The 24,278-nt window shown below is 42.0% G+C and overlaps 1 protein-coding gene across 4 annotated transcripts in view; it reads left to right on the top strand.

Annotated features, from left to right (window-relative positions):
* The window catches only part of akap11 (A kinase (PRKA) anchor protein 11), a 61,851-nt gene extending 38,112 nt beyond the window's left edge, over positions 1-23,739 (top strand). For 3 of the 4 annotated variants that reach the window (XM_078409367.1, XM_078409369.1, XM_078409370.1), the window contains exons 9-12: positions 6,022-6,105; positions 7,753-7,799; positions 10,107-10,267; positions 20,586-23,739. In XM_078409367.1, the coding sequence (XP_078265493.1) occupies positions 6,022-6,105; positions 7,753-7,799; positions 10,107-10,267; positions 20,586-20,741 (448 nt within the window). In that variant the 3' untranslated portion in view covers positions 20,742-23,739. The remainder of the gene's footprint in view (positions 1-6,021; positions 6,106-7,752; positions 7,800-10,106; positions 10,268-20,585) is intronic. The other variant, XM_078409371.1, reaches the window with a different exon arrangement.
* The last annotated feature ends 539 nt before the right edge of the window (positions 23,740-24,278 follow it).

Consider the following 24,278-nt stretch of genomic DNA (forward strand, 5'->3'; position numbering starts at 1 on the left):
ACGATGAAGGGGCGTCCGGTGTGCATCCCGGCGCAGGAAAACAAACGGACAGTCCTGCAGAGCGGAAGGGACGTGCGGCCGAACCGAACCATGGCGAGACGTCGGCACCGGTGCAAGCTTGGCCACCGTCTCCCGAAGGCGTTGCCGGGCGGTCGATGGTTATTCCGCCTGACCCTGGGCCGATGGAATAAACTCACCAGGCACTGTCAGCGGGGCCCTGTACACCAATTCAGCCGAGAACGTAGCATCCACAGACGACAGGGGCCCATCAGGCAGCACGACCAGGTCGCCCACGCGGAGGGAAACAGGCTGCAAGTTGACGGAGTGCACCAAACGTTGCCGCGTAAAAGTACTTGGTTGTGTCGGCTGTCACTCCCTGCAGTGCAAACTGCGCCTCGGCCTGGTCAAACCAGAAATCAGGGTCGTCGATCCAAAGAGGAGGCAGCTTCAACACCACGGCATGGAGAGCGGCGCGGTCGGCAAGGTCCACGGGGTGGGGTCCGGCAGGGCCAGGTAGTGAGTGTTGAGGAACGTTCGGGTCCATCGTGAGTTGCGAGGAAATGTCGAGGGTCACCAGTGTAGTGGGTCTGGATGCAATAGGAATCAGGCAAGACGCCAGGTAGGTATTAACAGTAATTTTAATGCAGCAACAGAACATCCACACTCTCTTCAGTCTCAAGCATGAGTTATCTCTCTAGCCCGTAGCACTAGTCCCTTCCCTAGCCCTGTCCAACCCGTGCCGAGGGGGATGATCCAGGGAGTGGCCTAATCCCCGGGTACCGCCACACTGTTGTATTTTTTGGGCTCCCAGAGAAACAGACAGAGCAGGCCATTCAGCTCTGAACCCTCTCTACCATTCAGTTAGATTACAACTGATCCAGATCTGATCTCCAATTACCTGCCTCTGTTGTCCAACTAAAAAGGTGATACGGGGAGAAAAGATGAGGTACGAAGGTAAGCTAGCCAAGAATATAAAGGAGGGTAGTAAAACCTCATTTAGGTACGTGAAGAGGAAAAAAATAGTTAGGACAAATGTGGGTCCCTTGAAGACAGAAGCAGGTGGATTTATTATGGGGAACAAGGAAATGGCAGACGAGTTGAACCGGTACTTTGGATCTGTCTTCAGTAAGGAAGACACAAACAATCTCCCAGATGTTCTGGTGGCCAGAGATCCTTGGGTGACGGAGGAACTAAAGGAAATTCACATTAGGCAGGAAATGGTGTTGGGTAGACAGATGGGACTGAAGGCTGAAAAGTCCCCAGGGCCTGATGGTCTGCATCCCAGGGTACTTAAGGAGGTGCCTCTAGAAATCGTGGATCATTGGTGATCATTTTCCAATGTTCTATAGATTCAGGATCAGTTCCTGTGGATTGGAGGGTAGCAAATGTTATCCCATTTTTTAAGAAAGAAGGGAGAGAGAAAACAGGAAACTATAGACCAGTTAGTCTGACATCGGTGGTGGGGAAGATGCTGGAGTCAATTATAAAAGAAGAAATTACGGAGCATTTGGATAGTAGTAACAGGATTGTTCCGAGTCAGCATGGATTTACGAAGGGGAAATCATGCTTGACTAATCTTCTGGAATTTTTTGAGGATGTAACTAGGAAAATGGACAGGGGAGAGCCAATGGATTTAGTGTACCTGGACATTCAGAAAGCCTTCGACAAGGTCCCACATAGGAGATTAGTGGGCAAAATTAGAGCACATGGTATTAGGGGTAGGGTACTGACATGGATAGAAAATTGGTTGGCAGACAGGAAACAAAGAGTAGGGATAAATGGGTCCCTTTCAGAATGACAGGCAGTGAGTAGTGCAAGACTCGGTGCTGGGACCGCAGCTATTTACAATATACATTAATGACTTGGATGAAGGGATTAAAAGTAGCAAATTTGCAGATGACACAAAGCTGGGTGGTAGTGTGAACTGTGAGGAAGATGCTATGGAGTTGCAAGGTGTCTTGGACAGGTTGTGTGAGTGGGCAGATGCATGGCAGATGCAGTTTAATGTGGATAAATGTGAGATTATCCACTTTGGTGGTAAAAACAGGAAGGCAGATTATTATCTGAATAGTGTCAAGTTAGGAAAAGGGGAAGTACAACGAGATCTGGGTGTCCTTGTTCATCAGTCACTGAAAGGAAGCATGCAGGTACAGCAGGCAGTGAAGAAAGCCATTGGAATGTTGGTCTTCACAACAAGAGGATTTGAGTATAGGAGCAAAGAGGTCCTTCTACAGTTGTACAGGGCCCTAGTGAGACCACACCTGGAGTATTGTGTGCAGTTTTGGTCTCTAAACTTGAGGAAGGACATTCTTGCTATGAGGGAGTGCAGCGTAGGTGCACGAGGTTAATTCCCGGAATGGCAGGACTGTCGTACGTTGAAAGACTGGAGCGACTGTGCTTGTAAACTCTGGAATTTAGAAGGATGAGAGGGGATCTTATTGAAACATATAAGATTATTAAGGGATTAGACACGTTAGAGGCAGGAAACATGTTCCCGATGTTGGGGGAGTCCCGAACCAGGGGCCACAGTTTAAGAATAAGGGGTAGGCCATTTAGAACGGAGATGAGGAAAATCTTTTTCACTCAGAGAGTTGTGAAGCTGTGGAATTCGCTGCCTCAGAAGGCAGTGGAGGCCAATTCTCTGGATGCTTTTAAGAGAGAGTTAGATAGAGCTTTTAATGAAAGCGGAGTCAAGGGATATGGGGAGAAGGCAGGAACAGGGTACTGATTGTGCATGATCAGCCATGATTACGGTGAATGGCGGTGCTGGCTCGAAGGGCCGAATGGCCTGCTCCTGCACCTATTGTCTATAATACCATTTATTATTGAAATTCTAACAAATCTTTACATTTTAAATTGAGCAACAGCTTTTTGGGAAGTGGTGGTGCCAGATTTCCATTACCCTGCCCAAACTCAATGACTAAATAGGCTTAGTCTAATTTTAAGAGCATCTTCCCTCGTTTTGGACTCCCTTCAGGGAAGGTTGTTTCTTGTAATATTGTTACCTTGTCACGTGCTTTAATAATCCTACTCATTTATTCTTACATAGGCAATTTCAGAAATTTTCAAACATTGAGTCACAGACTTATACAGCATGAAATAGGCCCACTAGTCCATGCTGACCAAAGTTCCTTCTTGATCTAATCCCACGTCTGCATTTAGCCCTTCTCCCTCTAAACTTTTCCTGTTTGTGTGCCTATCCAAATGTCTTTTAAACATTGTAATCATACCTGCCTCTGGCAGTTCATTCCATATACCCACCCACCTCCTGTGTGAAACGCAAGCTTCCTTTAAATCTTTTCCCTCTCAACCTAAACTTACACTCTCTAGTTTTAAACACAGACAACCCTGGGAAATACACTGATAATCCATCTTATCTAAGGCACTAATGATTTTATAAACCTCCATAAGGCTACCCTTCAGCCTTCTTCGCTGCAGGGAAAACATTACCAGCCTGCTCAATCTTTCCTTGTATCTGGTTTCTTCCCACATCACAAAGATGGGGATGTGTAGCCTAGTTGGCTTCTAAATTGCTCCTAGCGTGTAGGGAGTGGATGCGAGTATGGGATAACAGAACGAGTGCGAAAGGGTAATTAGTGGTTAGCGTGGACTCTGGGCTGAAGTGCCTGTTTCTATGCTGTATTCTTCTGAATAAGATCAATGTTTTGATTTGCTCTGATATACCTATCCAATGTACTTGTATAGTAGAAATTAGAAAGGTTAGAGATATGTGACGGATCACCCAGAAAAAGAAACATAAGATACTGGAAATACTCAACAAGCCATCAGGCACCTGTGGAAGAGAAACAGGCTAGTGACCAACGAGCCACTCGCTTTCAGCCATTGAAACTAAACTAAAGTGCAGTCTTTTCAAGGCCCCCAGTATAAGAGGGCCTTGAAAAGCCTGCGGACTGATAGTTTTATACAAACTAATATTATTTGACATTGGCCCAAATTGCTAGATGTATGGATCATATATGACTATTGAGCTTCATGCAAAACATACATTCGAATACACAACCATTCTGTTTGATGGTGTCTGTGCAGGCTCGAGGTCTATGTGCCCTTGAAGTGCTAAATCAGCTCCTGCCCTGCCATTGTATATGTGAACAATCTAATCCATCTCCCATCATTTAGCTTGTTTAATAATAAAGCTCAAAGTTTGAGAGAAAACTTGTTCAGTGGGAGATTAAAAGGTGAAAATAAAATATTTACTACTGTGGGATGTCAAAGGACTTTACTTTTACTTTCAAATGCATTTTGAGTCATACTTCACTGGTAGATAAAAAAAATGCTGGAGTAACTCAGTGGGTCAGGCAGCATCTCTGGAGAAAAGGAATGGGTGACGTTTCTGGTCGAGACCCTTCTTCAGACTGATGTCAGGGGAGGGACGGGACAAAGAAAGGATGTAGTAGGAGACAAAATCAGAAGAAGGGTCTCGACCCGAAACATCACCCATTCCTTCTCTCCAGATATGCTGCCTGACCTGCTGAGTTACTCCAGCATTCCTACACTTACCTTCACTGGTAGTGTCGATTCATTAGCATGCTCTATTTACAATGAATCAAGATTGAAAATTGGAAATATGCCACTGTTTTCACTTTATTAATTCCGGACTTCCAGACTCTAGCACTGAAGTCCAGGATATGATTTGTTGACCTAATCTGTAAGTCCTCTCTGCTGCTGAACACTACATAGGGTCAACAGTGGAGCCGATTCCAACTGGGATTCCCTGGCAACCAACCATTCTGATCCTATCCCAGTATTAAAAAAACTCCATAGTTTCCTGTATGAATTGCTGGAGGCAAGTTAATTCACTAATTATTTTTCTTATATTAATTATTTCTAAGTGATTTTGTGTTAACAGTTCATGTTTTATTTTTGAGTTTAATATTTTAGCATTATTTACTAAACGTTTAATGATATCATAATACTACTGAACCTCAGAAATATTTATAATCCATTTTTAACACCAACGAGAGAAGACTAAACTCTATTCCTAATTTTCCTAAATGTCAAAAATTGCCAGGAGCGTTTCTTGGTAGGGCCTCCATAATACACCCCTCAATGGACCAAGCACCATCTAGATACTGCTCCTGGACTCCAGGATGTGGAGGGTTAGTGAAGATAAACCCTCTGCATCCAGTCCAGATAAGTGCATGTGCCTAGGGACAGTGAATGGCACTTCCGTGTTGGAGGAGCTTGGAACAACCCAGCGCAATTTCTGTTATCTTCTCCACAGTTGCCGCCTGATCTGCTGTTAGCTTCCGTATTTTCTGTCTTCATTTTGTGTTTCCGCATCTGTAGTAGCTGACTTCTGTAAGATAACATGAAAAAAATGTTCATTCTCTTTTATCTTTCACTATAAGAAGATCTATGAAGTTAATGTTTAAAATTTAAAAGTAAGAACATTTAGCCTGTATCTTTAATACTTCCAAAGAATCAAAGCAAGTATTTTTTCTTTTGAATGATGTAACAGTATAACTAGGAACTGTTTATAGTCTAGGTTTTGAACGAGTATGCTTTTCGAACTACAGGGTTGGTGCAAGAGGTTGTTCAAAGGTTTAACACTTTCGCACAAAGACCAAACATACTAAACTTAGTAGCCAGGTATTGGAGCAACGAGGTTCATGAGCCTCAGCTGAGCAGACGGGACCACAAAGCTTTTGATGATAATAAACCAAAGGTGATTGTCATCACCTGATTCCAGACCTCCCCATTCTCCTCCCTTCCCTGTAAGTGAAGATTCCCTGCAAGTGAAGATTCATACTGGCAGTAGTGTCAAAAATAGGCAAAGCTCCCATTTGTTTTAAACAAATATTCCAGGAATTTGTTGCTTGAATCCTTGAACCATGTGAAAAAATCTCTATTGAATTTGGGTTCAGATCAACAATGGAAAATGCACCATCTCTTTGTTCTAGCACTTGTAGTGTATATTTTGACCATATGATGGTGATAGGGTAGGGGATAAGAAACTACTCAGGCACTCAATATCCACCACTTTTTTTCCCTTTCTGGCAGTAATGGCAACAGCAGTAGCTGGAGCAGTCTGGGGTTAGAAGGAGATATATATGAGGAGAATATATCCTTTCCACCATCAGAAAGGTTGGTCAAATGAAAACTGGTTTGGGTTAGGAAGCTTCATTGATTGCATGAGAGCATGGCTTTGGAAGTGACACACACTTTTTTTGCATGTGCAAACAGTAAAAGGCCTAAAAACAGGTCTGTGGTGTAAATGCATGTAAATTCAAAACACGGTACAACTTTAAAGATTGTTTTTTAATATTAATCGGCTCCAAAGAAAGCAACTTCAGCTCGTTGCTTTCTTTATCAGTGCATGCGCTGTTTGATTCTTTGTAGGGACTTGTAGTGTTTGCCCATTTGATTCCTCCTGTAGTTTACTTCTCATGGTATTTCATTTCTGGTAACTTGGGGATTAAGTAGCATGATGTGAGAAGTGACCAGAACTAACTAAATACATGGTTTTACCTATTGTACTGAATACGGTTTATACCTCCTAAGGAAACCAATTGACACGAATTGACACTAGATTGTAGTCCAATCTCCAACACTACAGGCAGCCCGAGAGAGGTGAATTTGAAAGCTATTTATTTGTGGAATTTCTTTTAAATGCGGTCTTATTTGATGCATTAAAAGCTCCCTTGTTTTCCAATAGTTCCAGTCCTGGCTCTCGTTGCAGTCTTCAGTGTAGAATTATTGAATGTTTACGACAAGGTTACACCATTGCAGTTATTTTGATATCGAGTTTATTCCAGAAGATTATAATCCTCTGGAGAAGCAGACCTTTGCTCCATTTTGCTGAAACGCAAGTCGGGGCCTGATCAACCCCAGCTGGGTCGCCTGGGCGAGGGTGTCTGATGTTGTGAGACCCGAAACACCCGATGACCCCAGGTCACATCACTGAGGATGCGTCCCAGTACATCCAGAAGATGTATGTTGCACATTGGGATGATAGAATTTGCCATCGCATTTACTCCGTAATGAGAGCCTCGTCATTATTATTACCATGAAATCTGGCCCAATGTCACTCACCCTTTCAGGCCTTATTTGCTAATTGTGCTGAAAATAAATACTTTGTTTGGACAGAATGCTTGGCAATAAGGTTGGAGACAGAATAATAGGACATTACCTTGTCAAACAGGACAAAAAAACAATAGGCTGACTGGCAGCTTACTTTAGTTATCAGTTAGTTGGGTGATCATTGCAATATTTTACATATGCTTATATATTTAGAAATGTATGGACGCATGGACTTTTAATATGTCGACAAATGATTCTGTGGCAACTGTGAAAACAAAGAGACCTGGACTATAGAGTGAAATAGTAAGAGTTTGGCTGTGGTCCTTTTGGCATCCACAGTTTGGAAAGATAACTTTGGGACTGCGATCCTGACATGGGAAATTGGTGAATGCAAGTGTGGAGGCAGAGAAGACTATCATTCCACAGACTTTTGAAATTATTAACAATGAAATGACATGAGAAGTATTTAAAATCTAATTATTTGCTAACTGTAGATGCATTTATGCATGTGTGGCGGTCCCGGGGGATCATGGCCACTCCTTGGGTCAGCCCCCTCGTTCTCTGGCCTCCGCCAGGCCACTACACATGCACCTTTTAAATTTAGTAATTAGTTTTATTTTTGAGTTTGTGTTCTAAATCTAAGCAATGTTATTTGCACTAAGTCAATGCTAAAGTAGGCACTAAATGATGATATCTTTTTCATGATTTTAGTGATAATAGTGAAGATAAAGAGGAAGAAGTGCAAGACGTTTCTGAAGGTAGAGTATGAAGTTCCACGTTAATCACAAAACATGCCAACTAAATACAAGAGGCAATGGTGACAAATAGCTGGAATGTTTGCAGATCTGCCAAGCTCACTCGTCAAGATCTGAAGCCCAAATCAAATCATTAATATTGGCAGATCTTCAATATAAATCACTAATGTATATAATTTCTTGCAGCACACAAGGCCATCAGCCAATCCAGTGTTTTTGCTCTTGAAAAGAGATATTTATTTAATTTCAAGTAAATAAAGCACATTGTACAAACCAAAACCAAACTAACTATTCATAAAACATTATTAGTGCATCTGACAAGATCATCATTTTTAAGAAAGAACCTCAGACGAATCTGTTACTCAAACGTCCTACAACACGGAAGGAGGCCTTATGGTCCATGCTGGTTCTCAGCAGAGCAATCCTGATTCCCATTCCTCCTTCATGTATCCCTGCAATTCATATGGCCATCAACTCCCTTTTCATTCTTTTGCACTTGCCTACGCTAGGGAATAATTTACAGTATCCATTTAACTCATTAACTCATCTGCGGGAGTATGGGAGGAAAAGGAACATCTGACAAAAACCAACAGGGTCATGGGAAGAACATATAAGCTCCACACCGACAGCATCCCAGGTCAAGATCAAAGCCAGGTCGCTGGAGTTTGAGGCAGTAACACTGACTTTCACTTGTCACTTTCCTTGATAATTGCTGGATCCATCATACCTGGCTGGGTCACTAAATATGGATTACCATCTAGAAAAACTACATTCATCAGATTCATCACCTTTCCTAGCACCAGTTCCTTTTAGCACTTAACATTATACTTTATGGTGACTCATTTGTTTGCTATTCAGTTACATCTTTGTAACTTGGTTGCCATTCAACTGTGCATCAGTTCACTTGTCTATTAATTTCTATTGATCATGTTTGAGACCCTTTAGGTTGTAGCCTACAAATATTTTGGTTACCCCTATTTGTCACCCTTGTTTCGAAAATATATTCTTAGACGCGTGTACATCGTTCAGCATCACATATTAGGACACCTATGCTTGTTCCTGTGGAAAGTCAGCTGCTGTTGGAAGTACATGGCCCACTGAAGTATGCAACAATTTTTACCATACTTCTGTGTGAAGCTTCATTAAATGCCAAACCTGTCTGAAACATCTGCAGTGTTTCTCATGAGACAGGAACATCTCCATGTTGAATATGCTGCAAGCAAAACTTGTAAAGTAACCTAACCATGGGGATTGACTTTACGAGATTGCTGAGTCCAGTTTCTGGTTGCTAATAAATCCTCCCCTCACAAAATATCTTTAATGGAGGACTTGAAGATGGTAAGTCTTTGGTGGGTTTGGTAATGTGCAGATTAATTATCATTTATCAGCTGAGCTGATGAATACTGTCTAATTTGTGGGCCCTGACTACTTCATTATGCAATGAAGTTAGATACAGCAATCGTTGGCAACCGCTTCCAATTTATTGAATAAAGGTATGCCATTGAAGCAATTAAAAACAGTTGAGTATAAGACTGAGGACTGAGGACTATGAAGAAAGAGTAATGTGACACTTGAAATGCGAACGCGCCCAAATACTGAGCAGTGTTGCCACCAATGAAATGGTGGAAGATCATTACGCTTCCACAACATTGGAGGGAAATTTACACTTACTGACGCCTTGGAGTGTGCTAAGGAATGTACATTGGAGCCAAAATTGAGGGAACACTGGCGGAGTTAGGAAAGCTGCAGCCTCACATTTCCACGGTTCAATCCTGACCTACTTCCAGTGTGTAGGTTATGTGCATTCCATGTGACCATGTGGGTTTCCTCAGGGTGCTCCAGTTTCCTTTCACACCTCAAGACATGGAGATTGGTAGGTTAATTGGTCACGGTACGTTGTCCCTCGTGCACACGAATAGCAGAATCTGGGAGTTGATGGGGACTGCAAACTCCATTCATACCAACATTACAGGTCAGCAGCTGGCACAGCTTGCCATGTTATATCTCTTTCGTAGATCCACAACCTGTAGAAGGTTTTATTTACCTCAATATTTCTATTATAGGCTTTTGTCTATGAAAGTTAATCATCAGGTTGCTGATTGCCTCATTACAGCCCAACATTATAACGGGAAAAATAATCACTGCAAATACCAGAAATCTAAAGTATTATACTCTTACTTTACTCTTATAGCCGTTGCAATATTTTCTGCTTTTTTTAATATTGAAATGGGCAGTTTCTTTTTACAGAACAGTTATTCTTTTAGTGATCAAATCTGAACTATATTATAAGCACTCTTTCCCCACTTGTAGATCTAATATCGGCAAAGGAAGGATTATTGATTCTAAATGTGGACCTGGAGACCAGTAGCCATGATCCGCAGTTACGAATGGTGTTGCAGTGGATAGCGGCATCACAGTTTCATGCACCTTTATTATATTTCAAGGAACCATTTGAAGATGAACTATTGAATGTAAGTATGTGCAAAATAATTATATGCTGGCAAACCATTTAATTGCTCTTCACAGATATTTTTTAAATGTCTTCTACATATCCCTACCACATTTGCCTTGAGTATCTTTTTACTAAGTTTCCATTTCAATTATGCTGTAATGGATGTAACTGAGGTGGATTTCGCACGCAGAGCACATAATGACCATTCAGTCAACTCTTTCTATCATCTTTTCAATTATTGCAGAACTAAAAGCGGGTTTATTCTATGCTGGAATATATATTTTACAACAGAATTCTAAAGGAGAATATGATGCTATTAAAAGTAAATGTTGGCAAAACCATAATAGACCAAAACATTGGCAAAAGAAGCATTATGTAACATGAGTATATTTATCCACTTTTACACTGGGGAAAGAAGAGTGAATACTAGCATTTAAAGTGACCCAAAGTGGAGAAAGCTGATGTAATACATTTTTAAATCGATAAAGGAGAAAATCACAGCACAGGAGAATTTTTTTTTTTTAAATGGAGTGTTCCTCATGAGATTGAGCCAAGCACTGAATGAAGCATCTGTCGAATGTGGCAGGAATGCATGGTTCCTTACAATAGGAGCGAGTATTGAGAATTTACAGATATCAAAGGATTGTCTGAATTGCTTCCATATTTTTAAAGAATTAACAACTGGGTTAGAAGTGTATTTGGTAATAGGCTCTGGATATGGCAGACCTGAACATAATAAGGCAAATAATGAGGTATTCTTACAAGAGTCTCTCTCTAGAATTAGCCAGTCAGGTACAGTGGTTAACACATTTCTTTACATCCAATAAGAAATACTTTTAATATTTGCTGCCCAATAGTAGAACTGAAAGTTTGGCAGTCCAAGCCCTCCCTGCTGATGAGGTCTCTGTAGTATAGCTTTGCGTATACGTGGATTCTTTTTATTCCAAATAAAGAAAGAAAGCTTTCTATCCAGAAGAACGTTTTAGTTAAGAAAACTGGTATACACTGAAACATATAAAGAAGCTTGGGCAATATGTTCATTTGTATAGTGTTAATCCTACCTGCCAGAGATAGAAGTAACAGATCCCAACGGTCAATATCCTCTTTAATAGAGGACAGGAGAGGGGGTAAATTTGCTGAGAAAAGGTCATTAAATTTATGTGTGACCCAGATACCAAGATATTTTATTTTTGTCCATGCACACTTTAAACGGGACCGTACGTATAAACAGGGATTCTCTTGCCGCCAGATTTAAGGGCATAATTTCCCTTTTTTGTGTGTTAACTTTGTAGCCAGAGATTTTGCCAAATTTACTTAAGAGATTAAGAACTGCAGGAAGAGATGAGGAAGGATCAGACAAATAAAGTAACATATCGTCTGCATATAGCAAGACTTTATGTTCCAACCCTGCCCTTGTAATACCTTTAATATCTTTATTGCTATGTAAGGCTATAGCCAACGGCTCAATTGTAATCACAAAAAGGAGGGGGGACAGTGGACAACCCTGTCTTGTCCCTCGTGTCAGTGAAAAATAAGGTGATATATTATTATTAGTACGTACTGCCGCCATTGGCGAGTTTTGATCCACGATAAAAAAATTGGTCCAAATCCAAATCTCTCAAGGGAATGAAATAAATAGCCCCACTCCACCCGATCAAAAGCCTTTTCAGCATCTAGAGATATAATCACTGTCTGTCGGGTGGAGAATGGCTATAAATTATGTTATACAGGCGCCTAACGTTGAAGGAGGATTGACGACTTTTTATGAAGCCCGTCTGGTGAGATTATTGTTGGAAGGATTTTTTCAAGACGGCGAGCGATCATTTTTGTAAAAATGTTGCTGTCCACATTGAGCAAAGAGATAGGACGATAGGAGCCACGTTCCCGTTGATTTTTGCTCTTTTCAGAATAAGTGAAATGGTAGCTTGTCGCAATGTTTCAGGCAGTGAGCCAACTGACAAGGAGTCATTATACACAGATTTTAAAATGGGAGCCAATTGATTAGAAAATTTCTTAAAGAATTCTGTTGGATATCCGTCTGGACCAGGGGATTTTCTACATTGCATACTCCTAATGGCCATCTCAATTTCTCCTGTTGAAAACGGAGACTCTAGCTCGGCTGCTGACACAGGGTCTATGTGAGGGATCTCAACACTTTCAAGAAATGATTTAATTAATTGATCATCCTTCAGCGATTCAGATGAATACGTTACGGTAAAACCTCATAAAGCGTGAGTTGATGACAGAATGATCCATACAGATCATACCAGATTCATCCCGGATCTCAGGGATTGCCTGACTTGCTGCTTTTTGGCGAAGTTGTTGTGCAAGGATCCTCCCTGTTTTATCGCCATGCTCATAGTAAGTATGGCGGGACCTAACCAAGAGGTTCTCCGCTTTTAGGAGGAGTAGGCGTTCTTTAATGTCATCAGCTGATAGGGATGTTGCTAATCGTGAATCAAAGTTACTAATCTTATTCATGAATTCATTTGTACGGGTATTTCTGTTTTTCGTAACTGTGCGTTGTAAGTAAGTAATAACCTCAATAGTCAATCAATAGTCAATAGTCGTTTATTTGTTACATACACATAAATGTGTAGTAAAATGAAACATTACCCGCAGTTGAACAATAAGACCAATAAGATTAATCAATAAAAATGCAATAACACATACAATCACAACTAACACCAAACAAAAAGAAACATCCATCACAGTGAGTCTCCTCCAGTCCCTCCTCACTGTGATGGAAGGCCAAAATGTATTTTTCTCTTCCCTGCCGTCTTGTCCCGCGGTCAGGCTGTTGGAGTTGCCACGTCGGGGCGGTCGGGGCTCCCGATATTGAAGCCCCCGCTGGGCGGTGAAAGGTCAACGGCCTATTTCAGGCCGCGCCGGACGGTGAAAGGTCCGCGACGGGCCGACCCAAGCCCCGTGATTCGGGGCGGGCGAACACGCTGCCTCTGCCGTTGCCGGAGCTCCCGATGTCGGCCCCCACCCAGGGGTCTGCGGGCTTCCGACGTCCACGCGGCCCGCGCCGGAGCCTCCGGAGACGAGTCGCAGCCGCGCCCGCAGCATCCGCAGGCAGCCAGCGCCGCAGGTGGTGAGTCCGCGCCGCGGGCTCTGCGAAGCAGAGCCCCAGGTGTTCCCAGGTGAATGAGCGGTGGTAGGCCGCAACGGGAACGGAGACACGACACAGAACAAAGGTCACGTCTCCGTTCGGGAGAGAGAATGTTACAGTTCCCGTTCCCTCCCACCCCCCCCCCCAAAACATAACATACAACACTACATCATATTAAACTACAATTCAGACAAAAACAACAAAAAACACAAAAGACAGACGGACTGCAGGCAAGCCGCAGCTGCGACGGCAGCGCTGGCTCCTCCTGACTTCTTAAGTGTGCTTTTAGTGCTTCCCATACTGTTGATGATGACATATTAGGTGTTTGATTAATTTCTAGAAAGAGATCAATCTGTGATGAGATAAAATCTGAAAATGTTTTATCTGAAAGTAAAAATAAAAGTGGGTTGAGACGCCAAGGTCTGTAAACAGGTTTTGTAGCTGGTAGATTAAGCTTCAGTTTATGAGGGGTGTGATCAGAAATTGCGATCGCATGATAGTCACATTCCTGAACTAAAATATAATCGATGCGTGAGAATGTTTTGTGAACAGCTGAAAAAAGGGAATACTTGTGAGCAGTGGGATTAAGAGTACGCCAAACATCAGCAATACCATAGGTATCAAGAAACAACTGAATTGAAAGCGCAGCCTTAGAGGTTGGCATAGTTTTAACAGAGCTACAGTCTAGGCTAGAGATCAACACATAGTTCATATCTCCACCTATTATCAAATGATGTTCATTTAAATCAGGTAATCAGGAGAAGAAATTAGTGAAGAATGCAATGTCCGAGGGAACATGGGGGACTGGGGTTACCGTGCTTTTTATATTACTATTGGGCGGCCAATGTTAGAGTCATGGTATACTGGCAGTATGCATATGAACGGGGAGTTGGATATGACCTGCCCCCTTGGCTGGCGATTGAAAAAAGCTTAACCCCAAAAACTTCTCTCCCTGCTCCCCTTTTTTCATTACCCAGATCTCTCACCTCTCTTAGAGAGGATCACTTCACTCTGTCCAATGCTCAGAGAATATGGCACCAAATTAGGAAAGCTTGTGAGCTTCCGAATACGTCAATGCTCGCCCCAATCTGGCATAACCACGCTTTCCCCCCCATCATTTACAGACACAGCATTCAGAGAATGGAGCTGTAAAGGGATAGTTACAATAAAAGATCTTTACATAAATAGACACTTTGCATCATTTGATCAGCTACAATCCAAGTTCTCATTGCCCAAAACTCAATTCTTCAGGTACTTATCGCTGAGCAATTATGTTCGACAAAACAATTCGCTTTTTGAGCCCCTGCCCGAAGACGACTCGTTGTCCAAAATTTTGCTGGGTCCCCTGGAAGCAAAGAACCTAATCTCATCTTTTGTAGGAATCTTTTCAAACAAACTAGATAAATATACTTTAAAAATAAAACAAACCTGGGAAGAAGACCTTAACATTGAAATTGATGACGATGTCTGGAAGGTAGTACTGTTCTATTAATTCTAGGCTACAACTGATTCAATTCAAGATTATACACAGATTACATAACTCTAAGGTTAAGCTGCATAAAATCTTTCCTGATCTCTCACCTTTGTGTAATAGATGCAAGACCGCTGAGGGTACACTCGCTCACCACTTTTGGACTTGTCCAAAACTTCACAACTTTTGGTGTCTTTTATTTCAATGGTACTCCACTGTTTTAAACGTCACTTTAACTCCGGACCCTGAAACTGCTCTATTCGGGTATTCCACAACACTTGAGAAGCTAGACCATAATGCTCGCACAATCTTGGTTTATGGTATGGTAATTGCCAACGGATGTATTTTGAAACTATGGAAATCAGACTCTGCTCCTCAGTTTGAGACTTGGTTAAGAGAATTAATGGGCATATTACACATAGAGAGGTTGAGATATGAATTGTCTGGCAACCCTCAAAAGTTCTTCAACATATGGAACCCAGTGCTGCAGCATATTAAGGACAAGTAAAACTATCCCCTCAATGCCACATGCTTTTGTACCTTCTTTGAATCCAGCAGTGAAAATACTGAAATATTTGACTTGTGAAAATTACTTTGCCTCATGTTTTTGTGCTTTTGTCTTTTTTGTCACATTGTAGTTATGTTTTTTTTTAATGTATTTTTATTTATTTATTTGTTTGTTTTTGTTTGTTTGTTTTCATGATTATGTAGGGAAGGGATGGGGTTTACTGTTGTTATATGCACTGTAATCAATTAAATAAAAAAATTAAAAAAGAAAAAAGAAAAAAGAATGCAGTGTCATCCCAATTAGGGGCATAAACACTAGCTAAGGTAACTGGGGAGTTATATAATTTACCTGTAACAATGACATATCGGCCCAAAGTGTCTGCGTCAATCTGGGAAGAGATGTAAGGCACAAGCTTACTAATAAGAAGTGCTGCCCCTCTTGACTTAGATTGAAATTTGGAATTATAAACTTCACCAACCTATCTAGCACGCAAATGTGAATGGCTAGATATATTTAGGTGAGTTTCCTGAAGGAAAGCAATGTCCACCTTTAACTGATGTAAATGTGTCAGGACTCTTTTACGTTTCACAGGATGGTTCATCCCCTTAACATTCCAGCTCACAAACGAGATTGGGCAAGTAGCCATCCCTCCTTTAGTCACATTTTGTGCCATGACCAGAGATAATGAGTATATCTAGAGACAAATGATAATTTGCATGTCAGGCCCCTATCGTTACATAATTAAAAAAAATAATGATAATAATAAATAAATAAATGGAAAGCATGACATAAAACAAATGGAAGAATAAATCTGAATGGAAAAACATCTTTAACTCCCTCATTTCCCCTCCCTTCTCACCCATCCTAACTGGGTTGAACCCTTTCCCCATTGTAACAACATCCACACAATGTGTTTATATTAGGGAAACTACTAAGCTAAAAGCTAAACTCAACAGAACATTAAAAAAACCTTTAGGCGTGGGTATCAATATGTAAAAGAACCCGTTTTTAAATATAGTTTTAACTAGCTCACTCTAATCCTCCATTATTTATGTTTGAACTCACATCAAGAGATTTAATGTTACTGCGAATAACTTAAAATAAAATAATATAGAATGTAAATAATGTACGTCACCTTACACTCCAATCGGCAGACGTTGACATTAAATTTGACAACGGCTTGTCACTTTATACCCCAAATATATAGGCAAGCAGGCTGATTTAAATTACGTCAAGCCAAATAGGGTAACCAAAAATTAATAAACATAAAGCAGCCTCCTCATTTACGGAATACTGGCAAACAATGCTTTAACAAGCTAATTTTAAACTAAACTTAAACTCACATCAGGAAGTTAAACATATTTGCAATTGCCACCTAAGCATTGTATAATACTGTATAATGCAAATTATGTAGAGTAACAGGCTTATGCTGACATTAACTTGACATAATTACAGTGTTGGCACAACACTTACCCAGACAGGCTAATTTAAGTCAGTTTGAGTAATAAATACAGTCAGCGATAGTCTCCTCCTTCCATGAGAGGTTAACAGGCAGCAGTCGCTTGTTTTGTAATGTCCCGTGTGATATATGTCTGGGCTTCATTGGGCGAATTGAAAAACCTCTCCACTCCATTGTAGGTAATACGAAGTCGTGCTGGGTGACGTATGCCAAAGCGAAGCCCCTCGATCCCACGCAGCTGCTGTTGTATGTGGCTCGTGCTCGTGCACCCGACTTTTGCTGTGTAGTCCGGGTAAACTGAAATGGTTAGACCATTTACCGTCACTCGCCTCCATTATCTGGCAAGGAGTAGGATGTTGGAGCTATCTTGGAAATAGTGAAGACGGGCCACTATGGTTCTAGGAGGGGCCCCTTGTTTCGGCGGTGTTGTAGGGTCCGCTGTGCTCTGTCCAACAAAGGAGTCTTTTCGAGTTGGAAAGCGTCTTTCAGCAGCACAACGACTGCTGTTGTGTTGCAACTGTCTTGGCCTTCTGGTACCCCTACTATTCGAACATTATTGCGTCTGGACCTCCCTTCCAAATCCTCACATTTGTCCTCTAAGGCAGCTACCTGTGTTGAGAGTTGTTGCACTGTGTGCTGTAAAACCGCAACATCGTCCGAACATCCAGAAAGTCCCTTTTCCATCTCCTCCACGGTGTTTCCTATCGCTGACAGCTCGTTTTTTTATAGCAACTTTAAAGTTAGATAGTTCGGTTCTGGCAGGTTGTATCTCTAATTTAAAAGCAGATATTTCGCTTTCAAGCATAGTTTGGATCTCATCCTTGAAAACAGCCGTAAAATCCGCCCGCAACGCTGACAGCAGCTCAGTCTTAAAGGCCATGACATCAATTGAACTTACTGCTGTTGCAGATACTGGAGCAGGGTCACCTGAATCACTCGAGTCACTCGAGGCCCTGGAGGGAAACGGTTGATTAATCTTGACAGGCCCGGTCATTGCAATATTAGTTTTGCGACCTTTAGTGTCGTTTTTCCGTTCAGTTAGTGAGCAAGTTGGATGATATATTGTCGGGATTTTTCTTTATGTTACGCCAAGATAATACTTAAATGAAAAAAAGTTCTAGAGAGCTCTGCACAACACTGCTTACTTCATTCCTGCTCATTAGCACCCCCCAGAAATTATATTTTTGTTAAAAAATGAGTAAATTACAGTAGCATTAATTATGAGTCACAAAAATTAAATTGGCAAGTAACAAAATAAGTCAATTATTTAATCGGGGAGAGAGATAAAAGCCTGATGACTAGGCCTAGTTTGTTGTGTGAACATTCTTCATCTGTTGTGAGAGCAGTGTAACTGAATGAGCACCTGGGCTGGTGTCAGTTAATTGAAGAGACAATGTGATTTTGTGAAAAGTAGGCCATGTCTCCACAGCCTAATCGCATGCTCTGAGGAAACCACTAACAGCTATAGAATGTGAGTTTGGAAGTGGCCATGACGGAGGTTCAGGGGGCTGAGAGATTAGCAAAATTTAGTTGGTAGGTGGGCAAAGATAAAGAATGCTTTGCTAATTGGCAGTAGGACTTAATTGTTTTCCTCCAGGGCTCCAAGACAGTTTTTCCAGAATATTTTCAGAGAGCTACACATCCAAGTCTGCAAATGCCAGTAGGTTGAGAAACACTGATGTATGCAAGACAGTTACAAAATCACAGGGATATGCTGAATTGGGTAACAATCAACTAATAGCAGATGATGGACAACTTGCAGTGTTGTGGATCCTGCATTTCAAGGATATGTTGGCACAAATTTGTATTTTTTCATATATAACAGGTATAACAGAGCTTTATTTGCCGTTCGGTACCGAAGTACCGAACGAAACTACATAGCAGTCATAGAAAAAAAAAAGAACACAAGACACATAACCCCAACACAAACGTCCATCACAGTGACTCCAAACACCCCCTCACTGTGATGGAGGCAACAAAACTTCCACTCTCTTCCCCACGCCCACGGACAGACAGCTCGTCCCCGACCGACCCGCACAGTCCCCGCACCGGGCGCTGAAACGTCCCGCGGCCGAACCGGGCGATGAAAGGCCCGTGACCAAGCCTTGCGCAGCTAAGTCCCGTGGTCGAGCCGCACCGGGCGATGTCAAGTCCGCAGTCGAGCCGCACCAGCGATGAAAAGCCCCGCTGCCGAGCTGCACCGGGCGATGTTAAGCCCCGCGGCCGAGCCGCACCGGGCGATGTTAAGTCCCGCAGCCGAGCCGCACCAGCGGTGAAAAGCCCCGCAGCCGAGCCGCACCGGGCGATGTCAAGTCCGCAGTCGAGCCGCACCAGCGATGAAAAGCCCCGCAGTCGAGCTGCACCGGGCACTGTTAAGTCCAGCGGCCAAGCCGCACCGGGATGTAAAGTCCAGCGGCCAAGCCGCACCGGGATGTAAAGTCCAGCGGCCGAGCCGCAGCGGGCGATGTTAGGCCCCGCAGCCGAGCCGCACCCCGCGCCGTGAGGAAGAGAAAAGTTCCCCCCCCCACACCCACACCCACCCCCACCACCACCCCCTCCCACACCCACCCCCACCACCACCACCCCCTCCCACACATACACAACCAAAAAAATATATATAAAAACCATCCCAACACCGACACACAACAAAAAAAAGACGGACAGACTGCTAGTCAGCCGCTGCCGTTAGGCGCTCATGTGTTCAAACCAGTATTATTAAAATGATGAAGGAATTTAAAATACTATCTTGGAATTGTTTTCAGTTTTGCTCACTCTGCTATAGGAAGGATTAAGCTGGAAAGAGTGCAGAGAAGATTTACAAGGATGTCGTGGAGATTCATGAACCTGAGCTAAAAAGAAAGATTGGACAGGCTAGGGCTTTATTCCTTGGAGCATAGGAGACTAAGGAGTTAACTTCTAGAGTTGTACAAAAGTCATGATGGGAACAGATAGAGTGAATGCTCTATGTCCTTTTCCCATGGTAGGGGGATCAAGAACCAGAGTCCACAGGCTTAAAGTGAGAGCGGAATGATTTAATACAACTCTGAGGAACAACTTTTTCCACTCGGTGGTGGGTATACAGAATGAGCTACCACTGGAGGTAGTTGAAGCAGGTACAGGACGGCACAGTGGCGTGGCTGGTAGATCTGCCTCACAACGCCAGAGACCCAGGTTCAGTCCTGACCTTGGGTACTGTCTGTGTGGAGTTTGCACGTTCTCCCTGTGATTGCGTGGGTTTCCTCCCAGTGCTTCAATTTCCACCCACATCCCAAAGACGTACGGGTTTATAGGTTACTTGGCCTCTGTAAATTGCCCCTGGTAGTAGTGGGTGCAAAAGTGCGATAACGTAGAACTAGTGTGTACGGGGGATTGGTGATCGACATAGACTTGGTGGGCCGAAGGGGTTGTTTCCATGCTGTCTCTCGAAATTAAACTAAAAAATATTGATTTATCAGGGTACAAGGTGTGCCGCCGGCAAGGCTAATATTTACAGCCCATCCCTATTAACCCCTGAGTGGATGCTTCTTAAACTGCAATAGTGGTTTGATGAATATGCTCCTACAGTGATGTTGGATGGGGTCTGGACAGACGGGACAGGGTGTTCCACGATTTAGACCAGCGACACGAAAGACACAGCAATATATTTCAGGATGATGCACAGATTGGAGAAGAATCTGGAGGGTGTGGTAGGGTAGTCAAGCAACGCATACCCAGATAGCTTTTTTACTTTATGCTTTGAATATGTACCTTTACTCATCTGCACGGTGTGTGGTTACTTTTCTAGTTTTTTGCAGTGGTGAAAAGAGTGGAATTGAGGGATTGGAAGATCTGCGACCTACTTCAGGCAGTGTTGAAATACTGCAACATGAGAGAGCAAGACCCAGCTGGAACTCACGGCAACCACACTCCTCTCTTTGACTGGTTACTGGAAACTACATAAACCCTTTGTCCATATGCAAAGAGCATCGAATGTCAGTGTAAGGAAGGTTGTCAGCTGTGCACAGGCCAAGTATCACCAAGTGTGCGGATTGCTTAACAGAATTGAAGCTGATGGCTGATATTCCTTATGGTGGTCGGCTTGGCAGGTCGTAAATTCTCTTGTATTATGAACATAGAAAGAATTTTGTCATGAGGGAAAAACAATGTGTGCATATATATTGTGTGTGTATATAATATATAGATACAATGTCTATATATCTCCAAATTAAATACAATTTAAAAAAAAGGCCCATGTTTTCCTCAAAGCTGCTCCCACTTTATTAAGGTGAATTGAGATAGGAAGACCACAAACTCATAGCAACGGAATAGGAGCAACTTCAAGGAAAATCCCAGCTGTATTCTGTTCGTACTTCAAGATAAAGGATAAGAATAGTGCAATTTTCCTGAGAATGTCACATTCTCCCAATTAATTCTTAATTTTAAAGTTGCTCTTTCTGACCAGGCATTTAGGATTTGCATACACGTAGTCCCAGAGTTCTGACATTGCCCTGTGTCCTTTCAGTTCTGGGCATTGATACATTGGCTGTGGTCAAACCTGAACTTGCAAATGTTGGTACTCTTTGGTTGGTATCTGGGTTCCGACTGTAGCTCATAATGAGATGACACATAGCTCTGAAGGATCAAGGAAGCTTATGAAACTAGATTTCAAAATGTTCTGAATTAGGCTTTTTAACAAAAATATGTGATGGTTTTGTTTGGGATGATTTATGTTCCCACCTGGTTGAATCACCTGAAAAACTCAAAAAATGATTGTTTTATTAGCAGTAAACTAAGCCACAGATCAAGCTGACGGTCTAAGAAATAGAGGGAGAATGTATTGGGCGGTGGGAAATGATTAATTTTGAAATTGGTTCCTGATTTTCGTTTACCTGGTGTTTTAATGATGTAAACAAACATTAATTACAAATATGAAGATTGGGCTCATGGAGAAGCTAGATTTGCTCATGCTGTACAGTCCAACCTGCACTCATGCGTAAACATATTGCCAATATCTCGCCAAGTGTGATAATTCCTACTAATTTATCGATGTGGTGTTCAAGCTGCTAACCTCCATTCAGTGATGAATCATGGGCAGCCTTTTCAGAACCAGAGTATGAGAACGACTACTCTCTGTTCACTCGTTAGCTCTGCACACCAGTCCGGTAAGATTCGGAAATGCAGTTCATAGTACTAACACTTTATAAAGGTGAAGCCGTTTATGTCTCTCAGACGTGTCGTTGTGTTTCCTCACTCCGTTCATTGTAGGACCATTTATAGACATGGTGTAACATTGACCTCCATAATTCCCCCACACAGTTAAAATCATTGCATGCAGGATGTTCAAATACTGCAGAAGTTGTTGTTTATCACAGTTGAAAATAGAAGGATACTTCCTTAGCTTAGCATAGGGTGAGATGAGTGCTGCAATATCAGAAAATGGAGCAGGTTCTTTTCAAAGATCACAACCTCTTCAGTCACAAGCTTTCATTTTCACTAAGAGCACTTCAGTATTGTGATGATGAACAGAAAGTTACAATACAAAGACATTGACAGTTTAATGTCCAACAAGTGGACCAAATAAATCTTCGAGAGAAACAAAATTTGCCACTGCATGTTGCAGCTAGCATTAAATAAGAACTAAATTCTTACCAGCTGATCTTTTGGAGGGAGGGACAACAGTGGAATCATGCCTGAATGAACACTTTGGTTTGAAAATCCTGTTCGAGGTTGTTTCTGTTCGGATGGGAAGTATCAGTTTGTTGGAAGGAACAGAACTCAGTGTGGAATGGCAGAAATGTTTACCAGTTGCACAGCGAGTCGCATCGTGAAACTTGACCCGATTTCTGCTTATGGCTGCATATATACAGTTCTTGGGAAAATATTAACAGGCATTGTTGTATTTTAGCCATGGTAATGTACATAACCACCTTAATCATGCTGTGATAGTCATTTGTATTTTGCCAACAAAATTTGTGGAATCCACCCAGCACTGCTTTATTTTCTGTAAGTTTAACGATCATTCCAGTTTTTGGATTTGTTGCATAACTTTATCTGCTCCTTGCACAGTATATTACCAGTATTTATCACAACTGCTTTGATTTCAACTTACACTGGTGCACTCAATGTCACTGTGAATTGTTCCTGTTACTTATACTCCCTGAAGTCCACACTAGCTTGCATGCATGTAGCTTTGTGAGCTGGCAGCATTTCCAGCATATTGCACTAATAACCTGCAGTGGTAAGATTCATTACAGATTTAAATGTTCGTATAAAATTCACAAGACACTGCCTGAGATTTCCCACAAAGGTGGCCCTGTTATTCGCTGGATTATTCTGGCTATAACCTCTGCTGTTTGGCAAGCCATGGATTGGTAGCCTAATACTGTATCCAGTCCTGGAGCTGACATAGAATATCTCAATCCCTTTGCCAATAGGTTTTCCCCCAATACATTTAATTTAACACAAGATCTTTTAACACAGTGCTGTTAGTATGGTCACATGACTAACCAAATAGAAGGTTTGTTCTTGGTTACTTCAGTCACTTTATGTGTGTGTGCGTGTATATGTGTGCGTGAGTGTTCCTCAGTTCCTGATCTCTGTTTTTCTCCCCGTGGTAATTAGTAATACCATTTTGAAGACAGAATGTGAAACATTAAAATTGAACTATTCTGATAGTACTTATTTTATTACTGCACAGTGTTAATTCCATCATAATTCACATGCTAGGGTAAATATCAATTGTGTAATTTCTGCTATTTGTGATCCCTAATCCTTTATATGAATTATGCCAAAAATAGAGCAATGAAGTTCATTTAACTTATAGTAATTTTATGTGTTGGCAGTTCTTTCAAGTGTACAATTTGTTACCAGATTATAAGCTGCAATTGCACTATATTGATGTCTATGTTTATTTCTTAAGCAATTGCTAAAAATAAACGGTAGCTCATCTACTGTGTGTACAGGTGAGATTTTTTATCTGTCAGAGGGTAAAATTCTTTGTTTTGCTGAAGATTATGCTGAAGGTTACTCAAACCAAGCGACTGACATACTCTGGTCTCTGCCTTCTGCAGTTCCAGTAAACCCGAACAGAGTTCCTCCAAACCAATAAAGCAACCATACAGGTTCATGTACATGGCATTGACTGTATTATCCTCGCCAACTCTCATCCCATTTAATTCTCTCCACATTCCAATCAACTCCTCCAGATTCTCCCACTCACTGATGTTTCAGGGGAGATTTAGAGCAGCTAATTAATCCACCAATTTACACAATTTGGGGATGTGGGAGAAACCCAGAGTACTCAAAGAAACCACAGCGTCGTAGGGAGAACAAAGTAAACACGCTGACAGCACCCGAGGTCAGAATTGAACCCAGGTCTCTAGAGCTGTGAGGTAGGCCACTATGCCACCCTGGCAAATGGATGCATGGTGACTTTATGAGAAAGAATAATAGCAGAATTGATGAATAATGCAAAAGATAACCATGAGAAGGGTGAACT

The sequence above is a fragment of the Rhinoraja longicauda genome, chromosome 12 (assembly GCF_053455715.1).
Source record: "Rhinoraja longicauda isolate Sanriku21f chromosome 12, sRhiLon1.1, whole genome shotgun sequence".
Lineage (NCBI taxonomy): Eukaryota > Metazoa > Chordata > Chondrichthyes > Rajiformes > Arhynchobatidae > Rhinoraja > Rhinoraja longicauda.